This window comes from Streptopelia decaocto (assembly GCF_964273445.1).
Source record: "Streptopelia decaocto genome assembly, chromosome: 27".
Lineage (NCBI taxonomy): Eukaryota > Metazoa > Chordata > Aves > Columbiformes > Columbidae > Streptopelia > Streptopelia decaocto.
In genome coordinates this window covers 2267116-2282931 of record NC_138682.1, presented here as the reverse complement: position 1 = coordinate 2282931, position 15816 = coordinate 2267116, and the positions used below count along the sequence as shown (strand labels likewise).

Here is a 15816-nt window from a genome sequence, read left to right as displayed (position 1 = left end):
GGAGACATTATCAGAGTAATTATTTTGAAAATATTTCAATAGTCTCCTCAAAGGATTTTGCATATGCAGTCGATTATTTCTCAAAAGGTACTTAAAGCATAAAATATACAGTAATTTGGTTTAATTCTCCCCAGAAATCGAAGGCTGTAGTATTACTGATTTACCAGCAACAGAGTTTTCAAGAAGTGTTTATCTTAATATTCTATAGATCTGGCACCAAGAATCACAAATATAAACAGATGAAGCACATAGATGATGGTGCTATATACAGGTACCACAAAGGATATTTAATTTCTATATGATACTAATGTATGTTACGACCTCATGACGTACCTGTAATAGTTATCATCTGCTAAGCAGTGCTTTCAGACATGGTTTTCATCGATTTTATGCTACTATATATAACCAGAAACTCTTAAAGGGGCAAATAATCACTGATGAAATAGTGAAGCTGCACTTTGCCTGTGGGAGATCGCGGGTCCGTGTCCCGTCACGATCGCGAGGGGGCTCCCGCCGGTTTATACGGCCCCGCCGTGGCCGATGGCCCGCCCCACGGCGTAACGCCAGCCAATCAGCGGCGGCAGCGGCGCACGATACCCGGCTAGGATTGGTCAGCGTCGCCGCAGCCTTTATTCGCTGCTCAAGCCCGATGGGGACACGGGGGGAGACAGCCCTGATGCCGCCCCCCGCTTCCCGCCCCCGGACCCGCCGGTGCCCGCAGACCTCGGGGCCACCTCCGTGCGGGGGGGACGGCCGGGACCCCCCAGGGCCCGGGACAGCGGCGGCGGTGTTTGATAAACGCTCCATACACCTGAGGTTCCAGCGGGGAAAAATAAATGGGTGATCAAAATAAATAAGTGATAAAAATAAATAGGTGATAAACAGCAATAAATAAGGGGGGGGGGGGCAAGGCACCGCGCTCTGCAACAGCCCCGGGCGCTGGCGACGGGGGGGCGGCCGGACCCCCTCGCCCCCGGCCAGCACGGGGCCGGTGCGGCGGGACCGTCACTCCTTGTGCGACTCCGTCAGCGGCCGCTGCGGGGAGAGAACTGAGGGTCAATGCCACGGCGGGGCTGCCCCCCCGGGCAGGACCCCCCCGGCCGCCCCAGCCCGCACCTGCCTGTCCCGCGTCTCCGTGGTTTTGATCAGCACCGTCCTGCGCGCCGCGCTCTCCCCCGGCGGCTCCAGCGCTGCGGCAGAGACGCTGTCAGCCCCCCCGGGGGGCAGGGGGGTGCAAAGCCACCCAGGCAGGGGCACAGGAACCCCCCTGCACCCCCTTCTCCGACAGAGGGAGGAAAGACCCCCAGCCCCCCCTCACCTGAGCTCCGCATGCTGAAGGAGGCGGTGGGGTGCAGAGGGACGGTGATCCTGGGGGGCAGGGAGAGGTGTGAGGGGGGGTCCAGGGCTCCCAGGCTGGTGACCCTGACCCTTTCACCCCAGTGGGTCAGTGACCCACGTCACGGGTAAGTGGTGCTGGGCTGTGCCGGGGGCTGCGGGGCCGGGGAGGAGGCGGCAGCCCCCCCCACCATCGCGCCCCCCCTCGGCCTTTATCTCAGCTGCAAGAACCTCCCGTGGGAACCTCGTGTTTGCCCGCAGGGACAGTTCCCAGAGCTGCCCCCGCACACAATTCTGTCCTGACCAGGATCACCAAGGGAGGGCAATTCCTCGCCCAGCCGGGCTCTGCACCCCAGTGGTGACCGGGACGCGCGGCCACATGTCCCCTCTCCTCACCGGCTCCTCACCGGCTCTCCTCGCCCTCCAGCAGCTTGCGGTACGTGGCGATCTCGATGTCCAGGGCCATCTTGACGTTGAGCAGGTCCTGGTACTCGCGCAGGTGCCGCGCCATCTCCTCCTTCATCTGCTGGATCTCCTGCTCCAGACGCCCCACCATGTCCTGGTAGCTCCCGATCTCCTCCCCAAACTCATCCTCCATCTCCCGCATCTGCCGCTGCAGCGCCTCGTTCTGCGGGGGGAGAAGCGGCCTCGTGGCACCCGTGGCCCGTGGCCCGCGCCCCCTGGGCTCCCCAGCAGCTCTCACCATGCCCTTCAGCCCGTCCACCTCGCAGGTGAGGCTCTGGATCTGCCGCCGAGACTCGTTCATCTCCTGCTTGGCCAGCCGCAGCGCCTCGTGGTTGCGGTTGGCTGCGTCCGAGAGGTCAGCGAACTGCAGGGGCCGCGGACGTCAGGGCTGCCGGGACTCCCCAGCCCACCTGCGGACCCCCCGGCCTGGGTACCTTGGACTTGTACCACTCCTCGGCTTCCTGCAGGTTCTTCACGGCGATGCTCTCGTACTGGGTGCGGATCTCCCGCAGCGCGGCCGTCAGCGCTGGCGTGCAGACCTCGGGCTCCGCCGGCACCGCGGCGCGCGGGGCGCTCCCCTCCAGGTCCTGCAGCTCCTGCGCGGGCACACAGGCCGTCACCACGCGGCACACAGGCCGTCACGATGTGGCGCACGGGCCGTCACCACGCGGCACACGGGCCGTCACCACGCGGCGCACGGGCCGTCACCACGCGGCACATGGGCCCTCACGATGCGGCACACGGGCCATCACCACGCAGCACACGGGCCGTCACCACGTGGCACACGGACCGTCACGCCGCGGCACACGGGCTGTCACCACGTGGCACACGGGCCGTCACCACGTGGCACACGGGCCGTCACCATGCGGCACACGGGCTGTCACGATGCGGCACACGGGCCGTCACCACGCGGCACACGGACCGTCACGCCGCGGCACACGGGCCGTCACCACGTGGCACACGGGCCGTCACCACGCGGCACACGGGCCGTCACCACGCGGCACACGGGCCGTCACCACGCGGCACACAGGCCGTCACCACGCGGCACACGGGCCGTCACCACACGGCACACGGGCCGTCACCACGCGGCACACGGGCCATCACAATGCGGCACACAGGCCGTCACCACGCAGCACACGGGCCGTCACCATGCGGCGCATGGGCCGTCACGATGCGGCGCACGGGCCGTCACCACGCGGCGCACGGGCCGTCATGATGTGGCACACGGGCCGTGACCACGTGGCACATGGACCGTCACCACGCGGCGCACGGGCCCGCCCTGCCCCCACTGCGCTGTGGCCCCCACCTCTTCATGCAGCTTCTTGAGGAAGCCGATCTCGTCCATCAGCAGCTCGACCTTGCGCTCCAGCTCCAGGCGGGACAGTGTGGCGTCGTCCATGTCCTATGGGGAGAGGCTGGGCTGGGACGAGCTGTGGGGCAGCATGGACGGGATGGGACCCCCCCAGGACCCACCCCACGGGCGGTGCGGGACAGGGGGTGCCCGGTGCATGGGGCATCGCAGGGCAGGGGCCGTGTGTAGGACACGGGCATCACCGGCGCGCTGCATGGAGAGCACCGGGTGACGGACACTGCACGGGGCATGGACCCCCCAAGCCTCCTCACCTTGCGGAACAGCACCAGGCTCCTCTCCGCATCCTCCCGCTTCTGCGTCTCATCCTCCAGCCTGGGGACATTAGAAGTGACAAGGAGGTGGGGGACAGGGTGCAGCCCTCCCCACCTGGTGCCTCCTTGAGGCTGCCGCCTCAGCCCCCCACACGCTGCAGGCACACGGGGATGGAGGAGGTGGGAGAGGAGCCCCCCAGCCTGAGCTACATCCTCCTTGCAGCCCCCAAGAGCCTGGGCTGCCCCCTGGGGTGTCCCTGTCCCTGCACTGCCAGGACAGGACCGGCCACCCCCACAGGACCCCCAGATCCTGGGGGACCCCACCCGAGCCCTGTCACGACCCCTCTGCAGCCCTTCAGAGCCCCCCACTGGGACACACTCTTCCCCGGGGAGGTCCGGCCCCGCCCTGGTGCTCACCGCGCCCGGTGCTCATCCCAGTCCGCTCCCAGTGTCCCCACCCGCCGCGCTCCTCCCAGTGCCCTCCCCGCCCTTCCGCAGAGCCCCGCGCTCCCAGCGCCCACCGGCCCCGGCGCACCCCGGCCCCACCACAGCATCCCCGCTGCATCCTGCATCCCGGTGCACCCCGGCCCCACCGCAACATCCCCGCTGCATGCTGCATCCCAGCGCACCCCGGCCCCACCGCAACATCCCCGCTGCATGCTGCATCCCGGCGCACCCCGGCCCCACCGCAACATCCCCGCTGCATCCTGCATCCCGGCGCACCCCGACCCCACCGCAACATCCCCGCTGCATCCTGCATCCCGGCACATCCCTCATCCCAGCGCACCCCTCATCCCGGCGCACCCCGGCCCCACCGCAACATCCCCGCTGCATCCTGCATCCCAGTGCACCTCGGCCGCACCGCAGCATCCCCGCTGCATCCTGCATCCCGGTGCACCCCGACCCCACCGCAACATCCCCGCTGCATCCTGCATCCCGGCGCACCCCGGCCCCACCGCAACATCCCCGCTGCATCCTGCATCCCGGCGCACCCCGGCCTCACCGCAACATCCCCGCTGCATCCTGCATCCCGGCGCACTCCGACCCCACCGCAACATCCCCGCTGCATCCTGCATCCCGGCACATCCCTCATCCCAGCGCACCCCTCATCCCGGCGCACCCCGGCCCCACCGCAACATCCCCGCTGCATCCTGCATCCCAGCGCACCCCTCATCCCGGCACATCCCTGGGTCCGCATCTCTCCAGCGTCCCCCGGTGCACCCCACATCCCCACCTCGCTGCCTTCCCCGGACCCATCGCGGTGCATTCCACTCCCCATCCCCGTGTCCCCATCCAGTGCATCTCCCGGTCCCCCGTATCCCCCGGTGCAACCCCTGTCCCCACCCCGGTGCACCCCCCGCAGCATTCCCCGTTTCCCCGTCCCGCCGGTGCCTCCCGCCGCTCCGCCGCGCACCCACCGCTGCCGCAGGGCCGCCAGGTCCGTGGCCAGCCCGTCCCGCTCGGCCTGGAGCCGGTCTCGGTCCCGGCCGAGGCGCTGCAGCCGCTCCCGCAGCCCCCGCAGCTCCCCCCGCACCAGCCCGGCGGCACCGGGCGCGGTGGCGGCGGCGGCGCGGCCCAGGGCGGCTCTCAGGGCCCCGTTCTGCCGCTCCAGCGCCCGCACCCGCTCCAGGAAAGCGGCGAAGCGGTCGTTCAGCGCCGCCAGTTCCTCTCGCTCCGCGCTCCGCGCCGCCGCCGCCGCCGCCAGCCGCCCCGCCGCCGCGGTGACGGGCGGTGGCGCCCCGAGGGCGCGGCCGCCGCGGCTCATGGTGGTACCGGGAGGGCGGCGGCCGCCCGTAGCGGCTGTTTATAACGGGTGGCGGCTCCGCCCCACCGGGGGGACCCAGGGGTGCGGGCGGAGGGGAGGGGTCTCCCGGCCGGGGGGACCGGGGCTGCGGGGATCCCCTCGGGGTTGGGGGGGCGGGAAGAGGGCCCGGGAGCGGCCAGGGACCCCCGAGGGATTCGGGCCGGGGGCTGTAGGGTCCCCCTCGAGGGTGCAGGCACCTGGGGCCGGTGGGGAGAGGGGCCGGGGGATGCAGGAGAGTGGCTGGGGGGCCCCGTGGGGTGCAGGGCAGCACCGGGAGTTATAGGGTACCCCTCAAGTAGTACGGGGAGAGGAGGAGTGCAGACCCCCCCACTGCAATGTAGAGTGGGACTGGAGGCTGCAGGGTGAGCCCCATCCTCAACCCCGGCTGCGGGGCTGAGCGGAGCCCCCACCTCGGCTGGGTCCCACCCTGCCCGGGGTGCTGGGGCAATGCAGGCTCTGCCCGGCCCAGCAGCCGGGGAGGGGGGGGCCGTCCCCCCCGTTTTGCACGGACAGCCATGACTCGGCTCTGCGGGCGCTGACATGCGCAGGGGCAGCGCTGGAGAACAAGCGCTGGCCCCCCCAGGGCCCCTTCCCGGACGGCGAGGACGGTGCTTACGGGAAGGGGTCAGTGTCTCTGCCCAGGGGCTGGGGGGTCCCCCCTCCCACCCAGCCCCCCCAGCTCTGCAGAGAACCGCACAGACACCGGCTCCGTGCCAGGAGCAGCGTGACAGCAGGTACACCCATCCGCACCAGCCGTGCCCACGGCCAGATCCTGCCATGAAACACGAGGCACCGGGCTCGGGGGGGGTGTTCCCAGGGGTCCTCACCCCACCCGGGATTCCCCGTGTGACAGGGACCCCTGGGGACAATGGAGTGGGGAGGGGGCATGAAGCACCCCCTAAGGCAGGCGGCCCAGCATGACACGGGTGGTCCACAGCACAGCCCGGGCCCAGGGACCCCCGGCCCCCAGCACAGCCCTGTGCCAGCTGGCAGCAGCACTGGGCAGCCGGCCCAGGCCAGGGCGACTCAGCCAGGACCCCCCTCCCCTCGGGACACCCGGACAATACATGAGGGAAGACTGGAAAGAGCGATTTTAATGAACAGCATCACTGGAACTGGCAGAAAAGACAAGGCACTAGTATTCCCGTCCCCTGCAGCCCCAGCGCTCCCACCGGTGATGGGCAGCAGGACATTCCCCCCCACCCCACCAACCAGGGACCCCTCGGGCAAGGCAGCCCCTCCCCTGCCAAGGCACAGCAGGCAGCAGAGATACCCCCCCAGGCTTCCACCAAACTGGGGGGTTCACAGACCCCCTGTCCCCCCGGGAGCGGCTGGGGAAGAGCCGCTCCAGCCCCGCTCAGCGCAGCCCTGGGGGAGGTTGGTGTGTTTGGCACAGGGGTGCAGCGTCCTGGGGGGGTTCAGGTATCCCCCCCCGCTGTGGCGGACCCTGCCCCTCCCCGCAGCACCCGCTCCAGTTTGATGTGCATCCAACTTCCCCTTCATTTTTGATCACTGAGCCAGCAGCGATGGGGGGGGGGGGGACAGCAGGGCCTGGCTCCCCCTGTTCCAGGCAGAGTTTTGGGGGCTGCTGCCCCACTTTCCCCCCCCAATGTCTGGGGCTGGCAGGAGCAGCACAGCCAGGACGAACCCCCTTCCCTGGAGGGGGAACAGACACTTCAGGACACACAGTGGATTGAGGGGGGACAGGATGGGGAACCCCAGCCTTCCCTGGACACTTGGCAGGACAAGGGGGCCCCTCAGCCCCTGGGGATCAGGCTCTGCAGTCCCAGTGCTCCCAAAAATGGGCAGCAGGACACATGCCCCCACCCCCCACCAGGGACCCCTCGGGCAAGGCACCCCCCCCACCCCCGCCAAGGCACAGCAGGCAGCACAGATACCCCCCCAGGCTTCCACCCAACTGGGGGGTTCACAGCCCCCCTGCCCCCGGGAGTTCACCCACTCCCTGCGCTCACTTGGGTGCTGGTCCTAAGAAAACCGAACACAGCCCAGGTCCTGCTGCAGAGCCGGGCACAGCGCGGGGACACACGGGGGACACACGGGGGGACGCTGCCCAGCTGCAGGGTGGGGGGAACACTCGCTTGGGGAGCACGGGCTGGGGGGTGCGGGCTCAGCACACCCCCGGGGAGCAGGATGGAGGCGCTGGGTGCGCCAGGGGCTGTCGGGGACACGGTCCAGAGGACATCGCGCCACAGAGTGAAGACACCAGAGCCGGGGTAAGACAGGAAATGCTTTTTATTCAGACCCACGAGGAAGGACAGGTGGGTGCGTAACAGACTTTCCATTGAAGCACAGACCATAGAACAGACAGAGCGAGGCGCACACACTGCTACAGACCCCCGGCGGGGGCCTCAACTAGGTTATGTTCCCTGTAAGAGCAGCACCCTTGCGAGAGTTTAGTATTCCTCCCCTTCCTCCTCTCCCTCCCCTTCCACCGAGTCCACCCCCACCTCCTCGTAATCCTTCTCCAGGGCGGCCATGTCCTCCCGCGCCTCCGAGAACTCCCCCTCCTCCATGCCCTCCCCCACGTACCAGTGCACGAACGCCCGCTTGGCGTACATCAGGTCGAACTTGTGGTCCAGGCGGGCCCAGGCCTCGGCGATGGCCGTGGTGTTGCTCAGCATGCACACAGCGCGCTGCACCTTGGCCAGGTCCCCCCCGGGCACCACCGTGGGCGGCTGGTAGTTGATGCCGACCTTGAAACCGGTGGGACACCAGTCCACGAACTGGATGGTGCGCTTGGTCTTGATGGTGGCGATGGCGGCGTTGACATCCTTGGGCACCACGTCCCCGCGGTACAGCAGGGGTACGGCACGAGGTTGGTCTGGAACTCCGTCAGGTCGACGTTCAGGGCGCCGTCGAAGCGCAGGGAGGCCGTGATGGAGGACACGATCTGGCTGATGAGGCGGTTGAGGTTGGTGTAGGTTGGCCTCTCGATGTCCAGGTTGCGGCGGCAGATGTCATAGATGGCCTCGTTGTCCACCATGAAGGCACAGTCGGAGTGCTCCAGGGTGGTGTGGGTGGTGAGGATGGAGTTGTAGGGCTCCACCACGGCCGTGGAGACCTGCGGGGCTGGGTAGATGGAGAACTCCAGCTTGGACTTCTTGCCGTAGTCGACGGAGAGGCGCTCCATGAGCAGGGAGGTGAAGCCGGAGCCGGTGCCGCCCCCGAAGCTGTGGAACACCAGGAAGCCCTGCAGCCCCGTGCACTGGTCAGCCTGGAGGAAGGGATGAGAAAACAAGGTCCATCTGTCAGTATTTCTGAATTTACGTTGCTACCAAACTGCGCAGGAAGGTCAATATTCACCCCAGGACCTCAGGCCTTTGGGGACTCATCCTGGGGACACAGGCAGCTGCTCAAGTGCCCCGGTTTTGCTTCCGGCAACAGCACCCTGTGCATTGGCACGACCAGCCCTCATGGAAAGGGGCTGCTTTCCGCAGGGAGCTGGGGACACTGGGCTCCTTCTTGGTCCAAGAGCTGGCCTGGCAGCCCCAGGACGCAGCACGACCCAGGGGTTCTGCTTTGGGCAGGAAGGAACGCACACAAGCTGCCCCAGCACAGGTGCCGCCCCCGAGGCTGTGGGACACCAGGACCCTGGGCACCCTGGGGCAGCGTTGGAGCAGCTCATGGCTTCGCACCCTTGTCCTCCCAGAATGGGTGCGGCGGACGCCCCCCCCTCCATGGAGCCCTGTGGGCAGCCAGCTCAGGCTTTGATGTTGCGGAGCTCCCCGAGCGGAGCCGGCGGCGCGGCAGGTCCAGCCGGCACCAGCGTGGGAAACAGAGGTTCAAAGAGCTCAGGCAGCCGCACCAGTCTGACCAGTGCCGCACCAGCACCCAGACAGGGCTGTGTCTGCTCCCCTCCCCACGGCCGGTCCTGGCACCAGCGGGGGATGGGCCGTGCAGCCCCGGGGCAGCGCTGTCCCATGCGGGCACTGGGGACAGCCCAGGCATGTCACCCCCCCAGGGCAGCCCCACCTTTTGTCCCAAAGTGCTGACGGGGCAAGAAGGACCTGGTGATCACCCACCAGCGACCCAGGTGTCTCTTTGTCCCCAACCACCCCCCGGTGATGGACCCACACTGTGAAACCCCACGGGATGCTCATCAGCTTGCGGATGCGGTCGAGGACCAGGTCGATGATCTCCTTGCCGATGGTGTAGTGCCCGCGGGCGTAGTTGTTGGCCGCATCCTCCTTGCCCGTGATCAGCTGCTCGGGGTGGAAGAGCTGCCGGTACGTCCCTGTGCGCACCTCGTCTGCGGGAGAGCCACCCGTGCCATCAGCACCCAGCGTCCCCGCAGCACCGGGCGCCCCATTCACACCACGCACCCCACGTCCCCCCCGTGCTCACCGATCACCGTGGGCTCCAGGTCCACAAAGGCGGCTACGGCGATTAAATCGGCACAGACCGGGATGAGATCTTGTGCTGGGAGGACGGCTGAGCCAGGCGGAGGCCTTTATTAGCCATCGACAATTGTCACCGAGGCACCCCAAGGTAAGTCTAAGGGCCAACGGGGTCCAAAACTTGTATTAAACCGGTGAGAAACAGGGTTGTAGCACTGCAAAAGTGACTTGAATACAGGTTCGGATATCAGTTGAGGAACATTATTAAGGGGCAGCAACTAATACAACAGGCGGTGCAGAGAGTGCATGGACGTGGCTGCACCAAACAATGCCGGAGCCGTCACGGAGTCCGGGAAGAGTCCACACTGCATGGACACGGTGTGGGGTTGTTGTGAAGGGACACACGTACTCGTAGTGAGCACAGAAAGTGTACACCCGTGATTCTGCGAGGGTAAATTTATAATACACTCGCAATCCTGTGAGGGTTAATACACATGCAAATGTGCACGGAATATCACACGTGCTTATGTGGAAGCACGGGAGGAAAATACACCCGTGATTATGCGAGGATTAATTTTACACGCGCTCGTATTGAGCACGGAAAGTTATACATGCAAATGTGCACGGAAAGTATAAATACATGTGCAAATGTGCAGGAAAGTAGAGATACACTCGCAATCCTACGAGGAGAAGTTCTGCTCTGGGGCCAAACATTGGGGCCAATATTATTCAATATATTCATTAACGATTCAGACGAGGGAATAGAGTGACTGTCAGCAGGTTTGCTGGTGACACCAAGCTGGGAGGGGTGGGTGACACTGGAAGCTGTGCTGCCATCAGAGACCTGGACAGGATGGAGAGTTGGGTGGGAACAATTTAATGAAATAGAACAAGGGCAAGTGTAGAGTCTTGAATGTGGGCAGGAACAACCCCAGGTTCCAGTGTAAGTTGGGGAATGAGCTGTTAGAGAGCAGCGTAGGGGCAAGGGAGCTGGGGGTCCTGGGGACAGCAGGGTGACCATGAGCCAGCACTGGGCCCTTGTGGCCAGGAAGCCAATGGGACCTGGGGTGGGTTAGAAGGGGGTGGTCAGTAGGTCAGAGAGGTTCTCCTGCCCCTCTGCTCTGCCCTGGGGAGACCACACCTGGAATATTGTGTCCAGTTGTGGCCCCTCAGTTCCAGCAGGACAGGGAACTGCTGGAGAGAGTCCAGCGCAGCCACCAAGATGCTGCAGGGAGTGGAGCATCTCCCGGGTGAGGAAAGGCTGAGAGAGCTGGGGCTCTTTAGTTTGGAGAAGAGGAGACTGAGGGGTGACCTTATTAATGTTTATAAATATATAAAGGGTGAGCGCCACGAGGATAGAGCCAGGCTCTTCTGGGTGGCAAACAATGATAGGACAAGGGGCAATGGGATCAAGCTGGAACACAAGAGGTTCCACTTAAATTTGAGAAGAAACTTCTTCTCAGTGAGGTTGGCAGAGCCTGGCCCAGGCTGCCCAGGGGGTTGTGGAGTCTCCTTCTCTGCAGACACTCCAACCCGCCTGGTTCCTGTGTAACCTCAGCTGGGTGTTCCTGCTCCATGGGGGGATTGCACTGGATGAGCTTCCCAGGGCCCTTCCAATCCCAAACATGCTGTGACACTGTGATAAAAGCTGTAGCAGAGAAAGAAGATGTGTCTACTCCTCCCATATCAAAAGAGAGAGGGGGAGAGAGGCGGGTTTGCATCCTGCCACAACAATTTATAGGATTCACACACACAGGTCTGGATTAAGACGTTACTTCAGCTGTTTTGTCAGTAATTGTTATTAAAAACACACCCCACACGTTCTGTTTGTTTCAGCGTTCCCACTCATTCCCAGACCAGGCTCAAGGACATTCACACATCACACATACGGGGGTGGTTTTCTGAGCCGAGATACCATTCCCGCTGGCCCGGGCGATCACTTCTTACACTCATAAACATCGTGCTTGTGTATGATCGGTCCAAGGCCCTTCAGCTGGAACCGCTGAAGAAGGTGTTGAAGGAGTCGTCCCCCCCACCGATTGTCTTGTCGCTGGGCATCTGCCCGTCGGGCTGGATGCCGTGCTCCAGGCAGTACAGCTCCCAGCAGGCGTTGCCGATCTGCACGCCCGCTTGGCCCACGTGGATGGAGATGCACTCACGCTGCGGGGACAGGACACGGTGCTGTGGCACCCCAGGCTCCCTCCTTTGTCCCTCCCCCAGCTGCAGCACCCACCGTGGACCCCGTGGGGACGCCGCCCCCAGGACGGGCCGGCAGGGCCAGTGCCCAGCGCTGGATGGGGCCCAATCCTGCCCAGATTGTTCTGGGCCACACCCAATGTGGGGGGGGCTCTGCTCTGGGGGTCCCATCCTGCCCCTCGAGGAAGCCGGGACCCTGCCCATTGTGCAACGGGGAGCTCAGCACCGGAGGCTCATCCTGCCCCAAGGGACTGGAACCACACCCAGGTCAATATGGGGAGCCCTGAGGGTCCTATCCTGCCTCACTCGCCCTGTTGAGACACAGCAATGCCCAGTGCAGGGAGGGGGCTCAGCACCAGGGGCTCCCACTAAACTAGGGCCACACCCAGTGGGGGTCCCCATCCTGCTCTGCCTTGTCCTCTGGTGGGGGAGAGGCTGCTCAGCACCGGGAAGAGTGGCAGTCAGGTCCCCCCAGCACCCCCACGCCCCCTCGGGGCAGGTTCCCCTCCCGGCTGTGGCAGCCCCAGGGGCGGCTGTGGGGATGTGTCCGGGACATGAGTGGGACCCCAGGCCACACGCTGTGCCCCGTTGTGTCCCCCCCCATGGCTCCGGGCCCCACACCGGGGGCTCACAGGCCCCGTGTCCCCCCCTCAGGGGCTGCCCATGCTCGGCGGCCCCACGAGATGTCCTGGACACGCGAGGAGCTTCACCCCCCGGACCGCAGCCCCATGCGGGTCCCGCAGCCCCACGCGGGTCTCGCAGCCCCACGGGGGTCCCGCAGTGTCCCCGGGCCCGTCCCCACCGCGGCCGCTCCACCATCGGAACCGGAGGCGAGGGTGACGAGGGGCGCGCAGCGGCCCCCGCTGCCATAGCCCTCGGGGGGGCGTGACCTACAGTGGGGCGTGGCTCGGTATTTCCCCGCCCCTCCGCGGCCACGCCCTCGCCGAGGGCCACGCCCCTCGCCGACCCACCTCGATTCCGATTGGCCGGTTCGAAAGACTGAGAGGGTGACGTCATCAGACTGGAATGTGGTGGGCGGGGGAGCATCAGGCCGGGGGGTCGGGGGTTATTAGGGACGCGGGGCCGGGGGCGTGTTGGGATTAGGGGGCTCGGCTGGGGCGGCGCTCTGCTGTCCCCGTCCCGTTCCCGTGGGAAGCCCCGCGGGCTCCCGCCGCCGCCCGTGTTTCCCTGCCAGTCCCTGGGGCGCGGGACCCCACGCAGGGGCAGCTGCTGTGGGGCAGGGCGGGCGGCGGGTCACTGCACCCTCACCCCGGGGAGCAGCGCCCCGTCCTGCCCTGGGACCCCCTGCCCTGGGACCCCCTGCCCTGGGCTGGGGTGAGCGCGGGTTGGGTGGGTCGGCCTCGCGTTCCCAGGGCCGGAGATGAGTTTGGGGACACGGGCAGCCCTGGAGATCCCCGTGCTGCGCTTCGGGCCGCACCCCTGCAGCGGGGCCACTCCCTTGGTGCCCCCCCCCCCCCGCACTGTCCCCGTGCAGGGCTGAGAGTGGGGACACCAGGACATCCCCAGGGACCAGCCCCAGCGCTGCACCCGGCCTCCCGCTGCACAGCGCTGGGCACAACGGGGCACCCTCAGTGTCCTCCCCGCTCCCTGGGCACCCCCATGTCCCTCCACTCCCTGGGCACCCCTATTTCCCTCCACTCCCTGGGCACCCCCAGTGTCCTCCCCATTCCCTTGGCACCCCCATGTCCCTCCACTCCCTGGGCACCCCCAGTGTCACCCCACTCCCTGGGCACCCCTATTTCCCTCCACTCCCTGGGCACCCCCAGTGTCCTCCCCATTCCCTTGGCACCCTCAGTGTCCTCCCCATTCCCTGGGCACCCCCATGTCCCTCCATTCCCTGGGCACCCCCAGTGTCACCCCACTCCCTGGGCACACCCTCGGTGGTGGCACCTGCCTAGGGCAAGGGTGTCCGGTGTCCTTCAGCCACTGATGCGCTCCCTGACCACCCCCCATGGCCCTGCTGGGGGTCAGGGGGTGCTCAAGGGGGGCTGGGCAGAGCTGAGCCCCCCCCAGTAGCAGGGTCTCTCCCGCCTCGTCCCCGCCGCCACCGCCGCCGCGCTCCTTTATCGCAGGCTTTGCCGCAATGCGGTGCTGCCCCGGGAGCGCGGAGCGATGCTGCAGCCCCCTCCCCACCGCCCCCCGCGCCTTGTCCTGCCCGTGTCCCCCCCGCCTCCCTTTTGTTGTGGCTCCCACAATGCCAGGAGGGAAAGGGGAGTGTGTGTGGGGGGGGCACGGGGCACCCAGGCTGCAGGAACACACAGTGACCCCCCCCCGCTCCCTCCCGTGGGGGTGGGCTCACCCACTGCCCCCAGCACCTGGAGCCGGGGGTCCCTTGCCCTGCCCTTTGAGGGGGGCTGTGGGGTCAGGCGAGGACAGGGACGGGTGCCACCGCCTCCACCCGCCCCCACCACCCCCGAGCCAGCCGGGGAAACGCAGAGTCTGTCTGGTGCCCCCACCCCCTGCTGCACCAGCACCTCATCCTGCACCCCAGCGAGGAGCAGCCCCCGCCCCGAGCGGCCCCGTCTCTCCGTTTCAATGAACCTGTCACATCGATGGTGGCAGGGGACAGACAGACGGACAGATCCGGCACTCGCATGCCACGTTCTGTGGGAAAACAGGTTAAAAATAGCAGCAGCCAGTGCCCAGGACGTCACCCCCTCCCTGGGAGCCACAGCAGCCCCCACCGAGGCTGGGACCCCCTGGTCCTGGGGGCGGATGAGTCCTAGCCATGGACCAGTGTCACCAGTGAGGGACCCCAGAACAGCCCAAACTGGGGGGACTGGCAGGGAGCCAGCGGCTGGGAAATGGGCCCACGCTGTGGGGGGAGCGGGGACACGGGCTGTTGGACCCGCTGAGATGGCCAGCCCGGGGGGGGCAGCCATGGCAGGGTTGGGGGCTCAGCACAGCCGAGGGGGACCCCAGTGGGGCTGACAGCCTGTCCCACTGGGTGGTGTCCAGGCCAGGGACATGGCGGGGGGGGCAGCAACCGTCACCAGGAGCTGCCGCGTTGCTACCAACAGTCAACACAGCACAGGCGGCCGGGAAGAGCCGGGGGGGCTGGGAGCTGGGGCAGAGCCCCCCACACTGGCACACACTGCGGCTGGACATCGGGGGGGCCCTGAGGCTGGTGACCCCCATGGTGGGGTGCAGCGGGGCTGGGCACTGGGGGCCCCTGGGGTCTGTGTGTCCCCCCTGGGCACAGCACAGCGGGGTCAGGCCCTGGGGGGCCCTGGGAATGGTGCTCCCCCCAGCACAGCAGGGCCAGGCAGCAGGGGGACCCCAACCCCCCTTCCCTGCCCCCCCCCCCCGGCCAGACCCCGGGATGGCTGTTGGGGAAGGGGAATGTGGGGGGTGGTCCCAGGCCGTCTCCTAGCAACCGGTCTCCTAGCAACCCTGCCAGCAGGTCCTGTTGCCTGGCAGCGGCCGAGAGGGGATGAGTGGCCTTCCATACCTAATGAGATGGGAGGGGGCCAGGGGGGCAGGACCCCCAGCACCCAGGGCCCCTCACCCTCCACCCTGCACTGCCCAGGGGGGCCTGAGTCACCCACGGCCCCACAGGGCCCCCCCTGCCCACAGCTTGGGGGTCAGGATGGGCAGGGACCCCCCAACCTGGAGAGAAGACCTGGAGGTGGGGGCTGTTGTGAGTCTTCAAAACCTCAAGCCCTGGGGACACTCTGGGGACACCCTGCATGGCCCCACAGCGGCGCTGAGGGCTCAGGGCTGTGGGGAGACAAAGGCAGGAGGCGTTTCCCGCGCAGGGACAGACCCAGCAGGGGGGTCAGGGTGGGCAGCTGCCCTGTTTCTGGGGCCAGGGTCCCCCAAAACCCCCTTTGCAATGGGGACCAGCCCAGTGGGAGCCCAATCTCCCACTTCTCCTCCACTCGGTGCAGCCAGGGCTGCCCGGTCCTTTGTTCTGGTGGGCGATGCCCAGTTCCCAGCCCCTCTTTGTTTGCAGCCCCAGCTCCCTCTCTGCTCCCACCCACATCAGAGCACCCCAAAAGCATCGAGCCGGCA

The 15816-nt window shown here is 66.5% G+C and overlaps 1 protein-coding gene and 1 pseudogene across 2 annotated transcripts; both read right to left on the bottom strand.

Moving 5' to 3' along the window:
• Positions 1-1005: 1005 nt before the first annotated feature.
• Positions 1006-5188, bottom strand: PRPH (peripherin; the record flags this gene model as incomplete). Its single annotated transcript, XM_082073685.1, has 9 exons — positions 1006-1035; positions 1117-1190; positions 1319-1368; positions 1743-1963; positions 2039-2164; positions 2235-2396; positions 3107-3202; positions 3424-3484; positions 4842-5188. The coding sequence occupies 9 exons, from the start codon at positions 5186-5188 to the stop codon at positions 1006-1008; spliced, it is 1167 nt and encodes a 388-aa protein (XP_081929811.1).
• A 2274-nt stretch (positions 5189-7462) lies between these two features.
• LOC309450660 (tubulin alpha-1B chain-like) lies at positions 7463-11749 on the bottom strand (annotated as a pseudogene). The gene is made up of 4 exons (XR_014186711.1): positions 11586-11749; positions 9593-9679; positions 9349-9497; positions 7463-8462 (listed from the first exon to the last, which is right to left on the bottom strand). The product of XR_014186711.1 is annotated as a tubulin alpha-1B chain-like (transcript).
• Positions 11750-15816: the final 4067 nt, after the last annotated feature.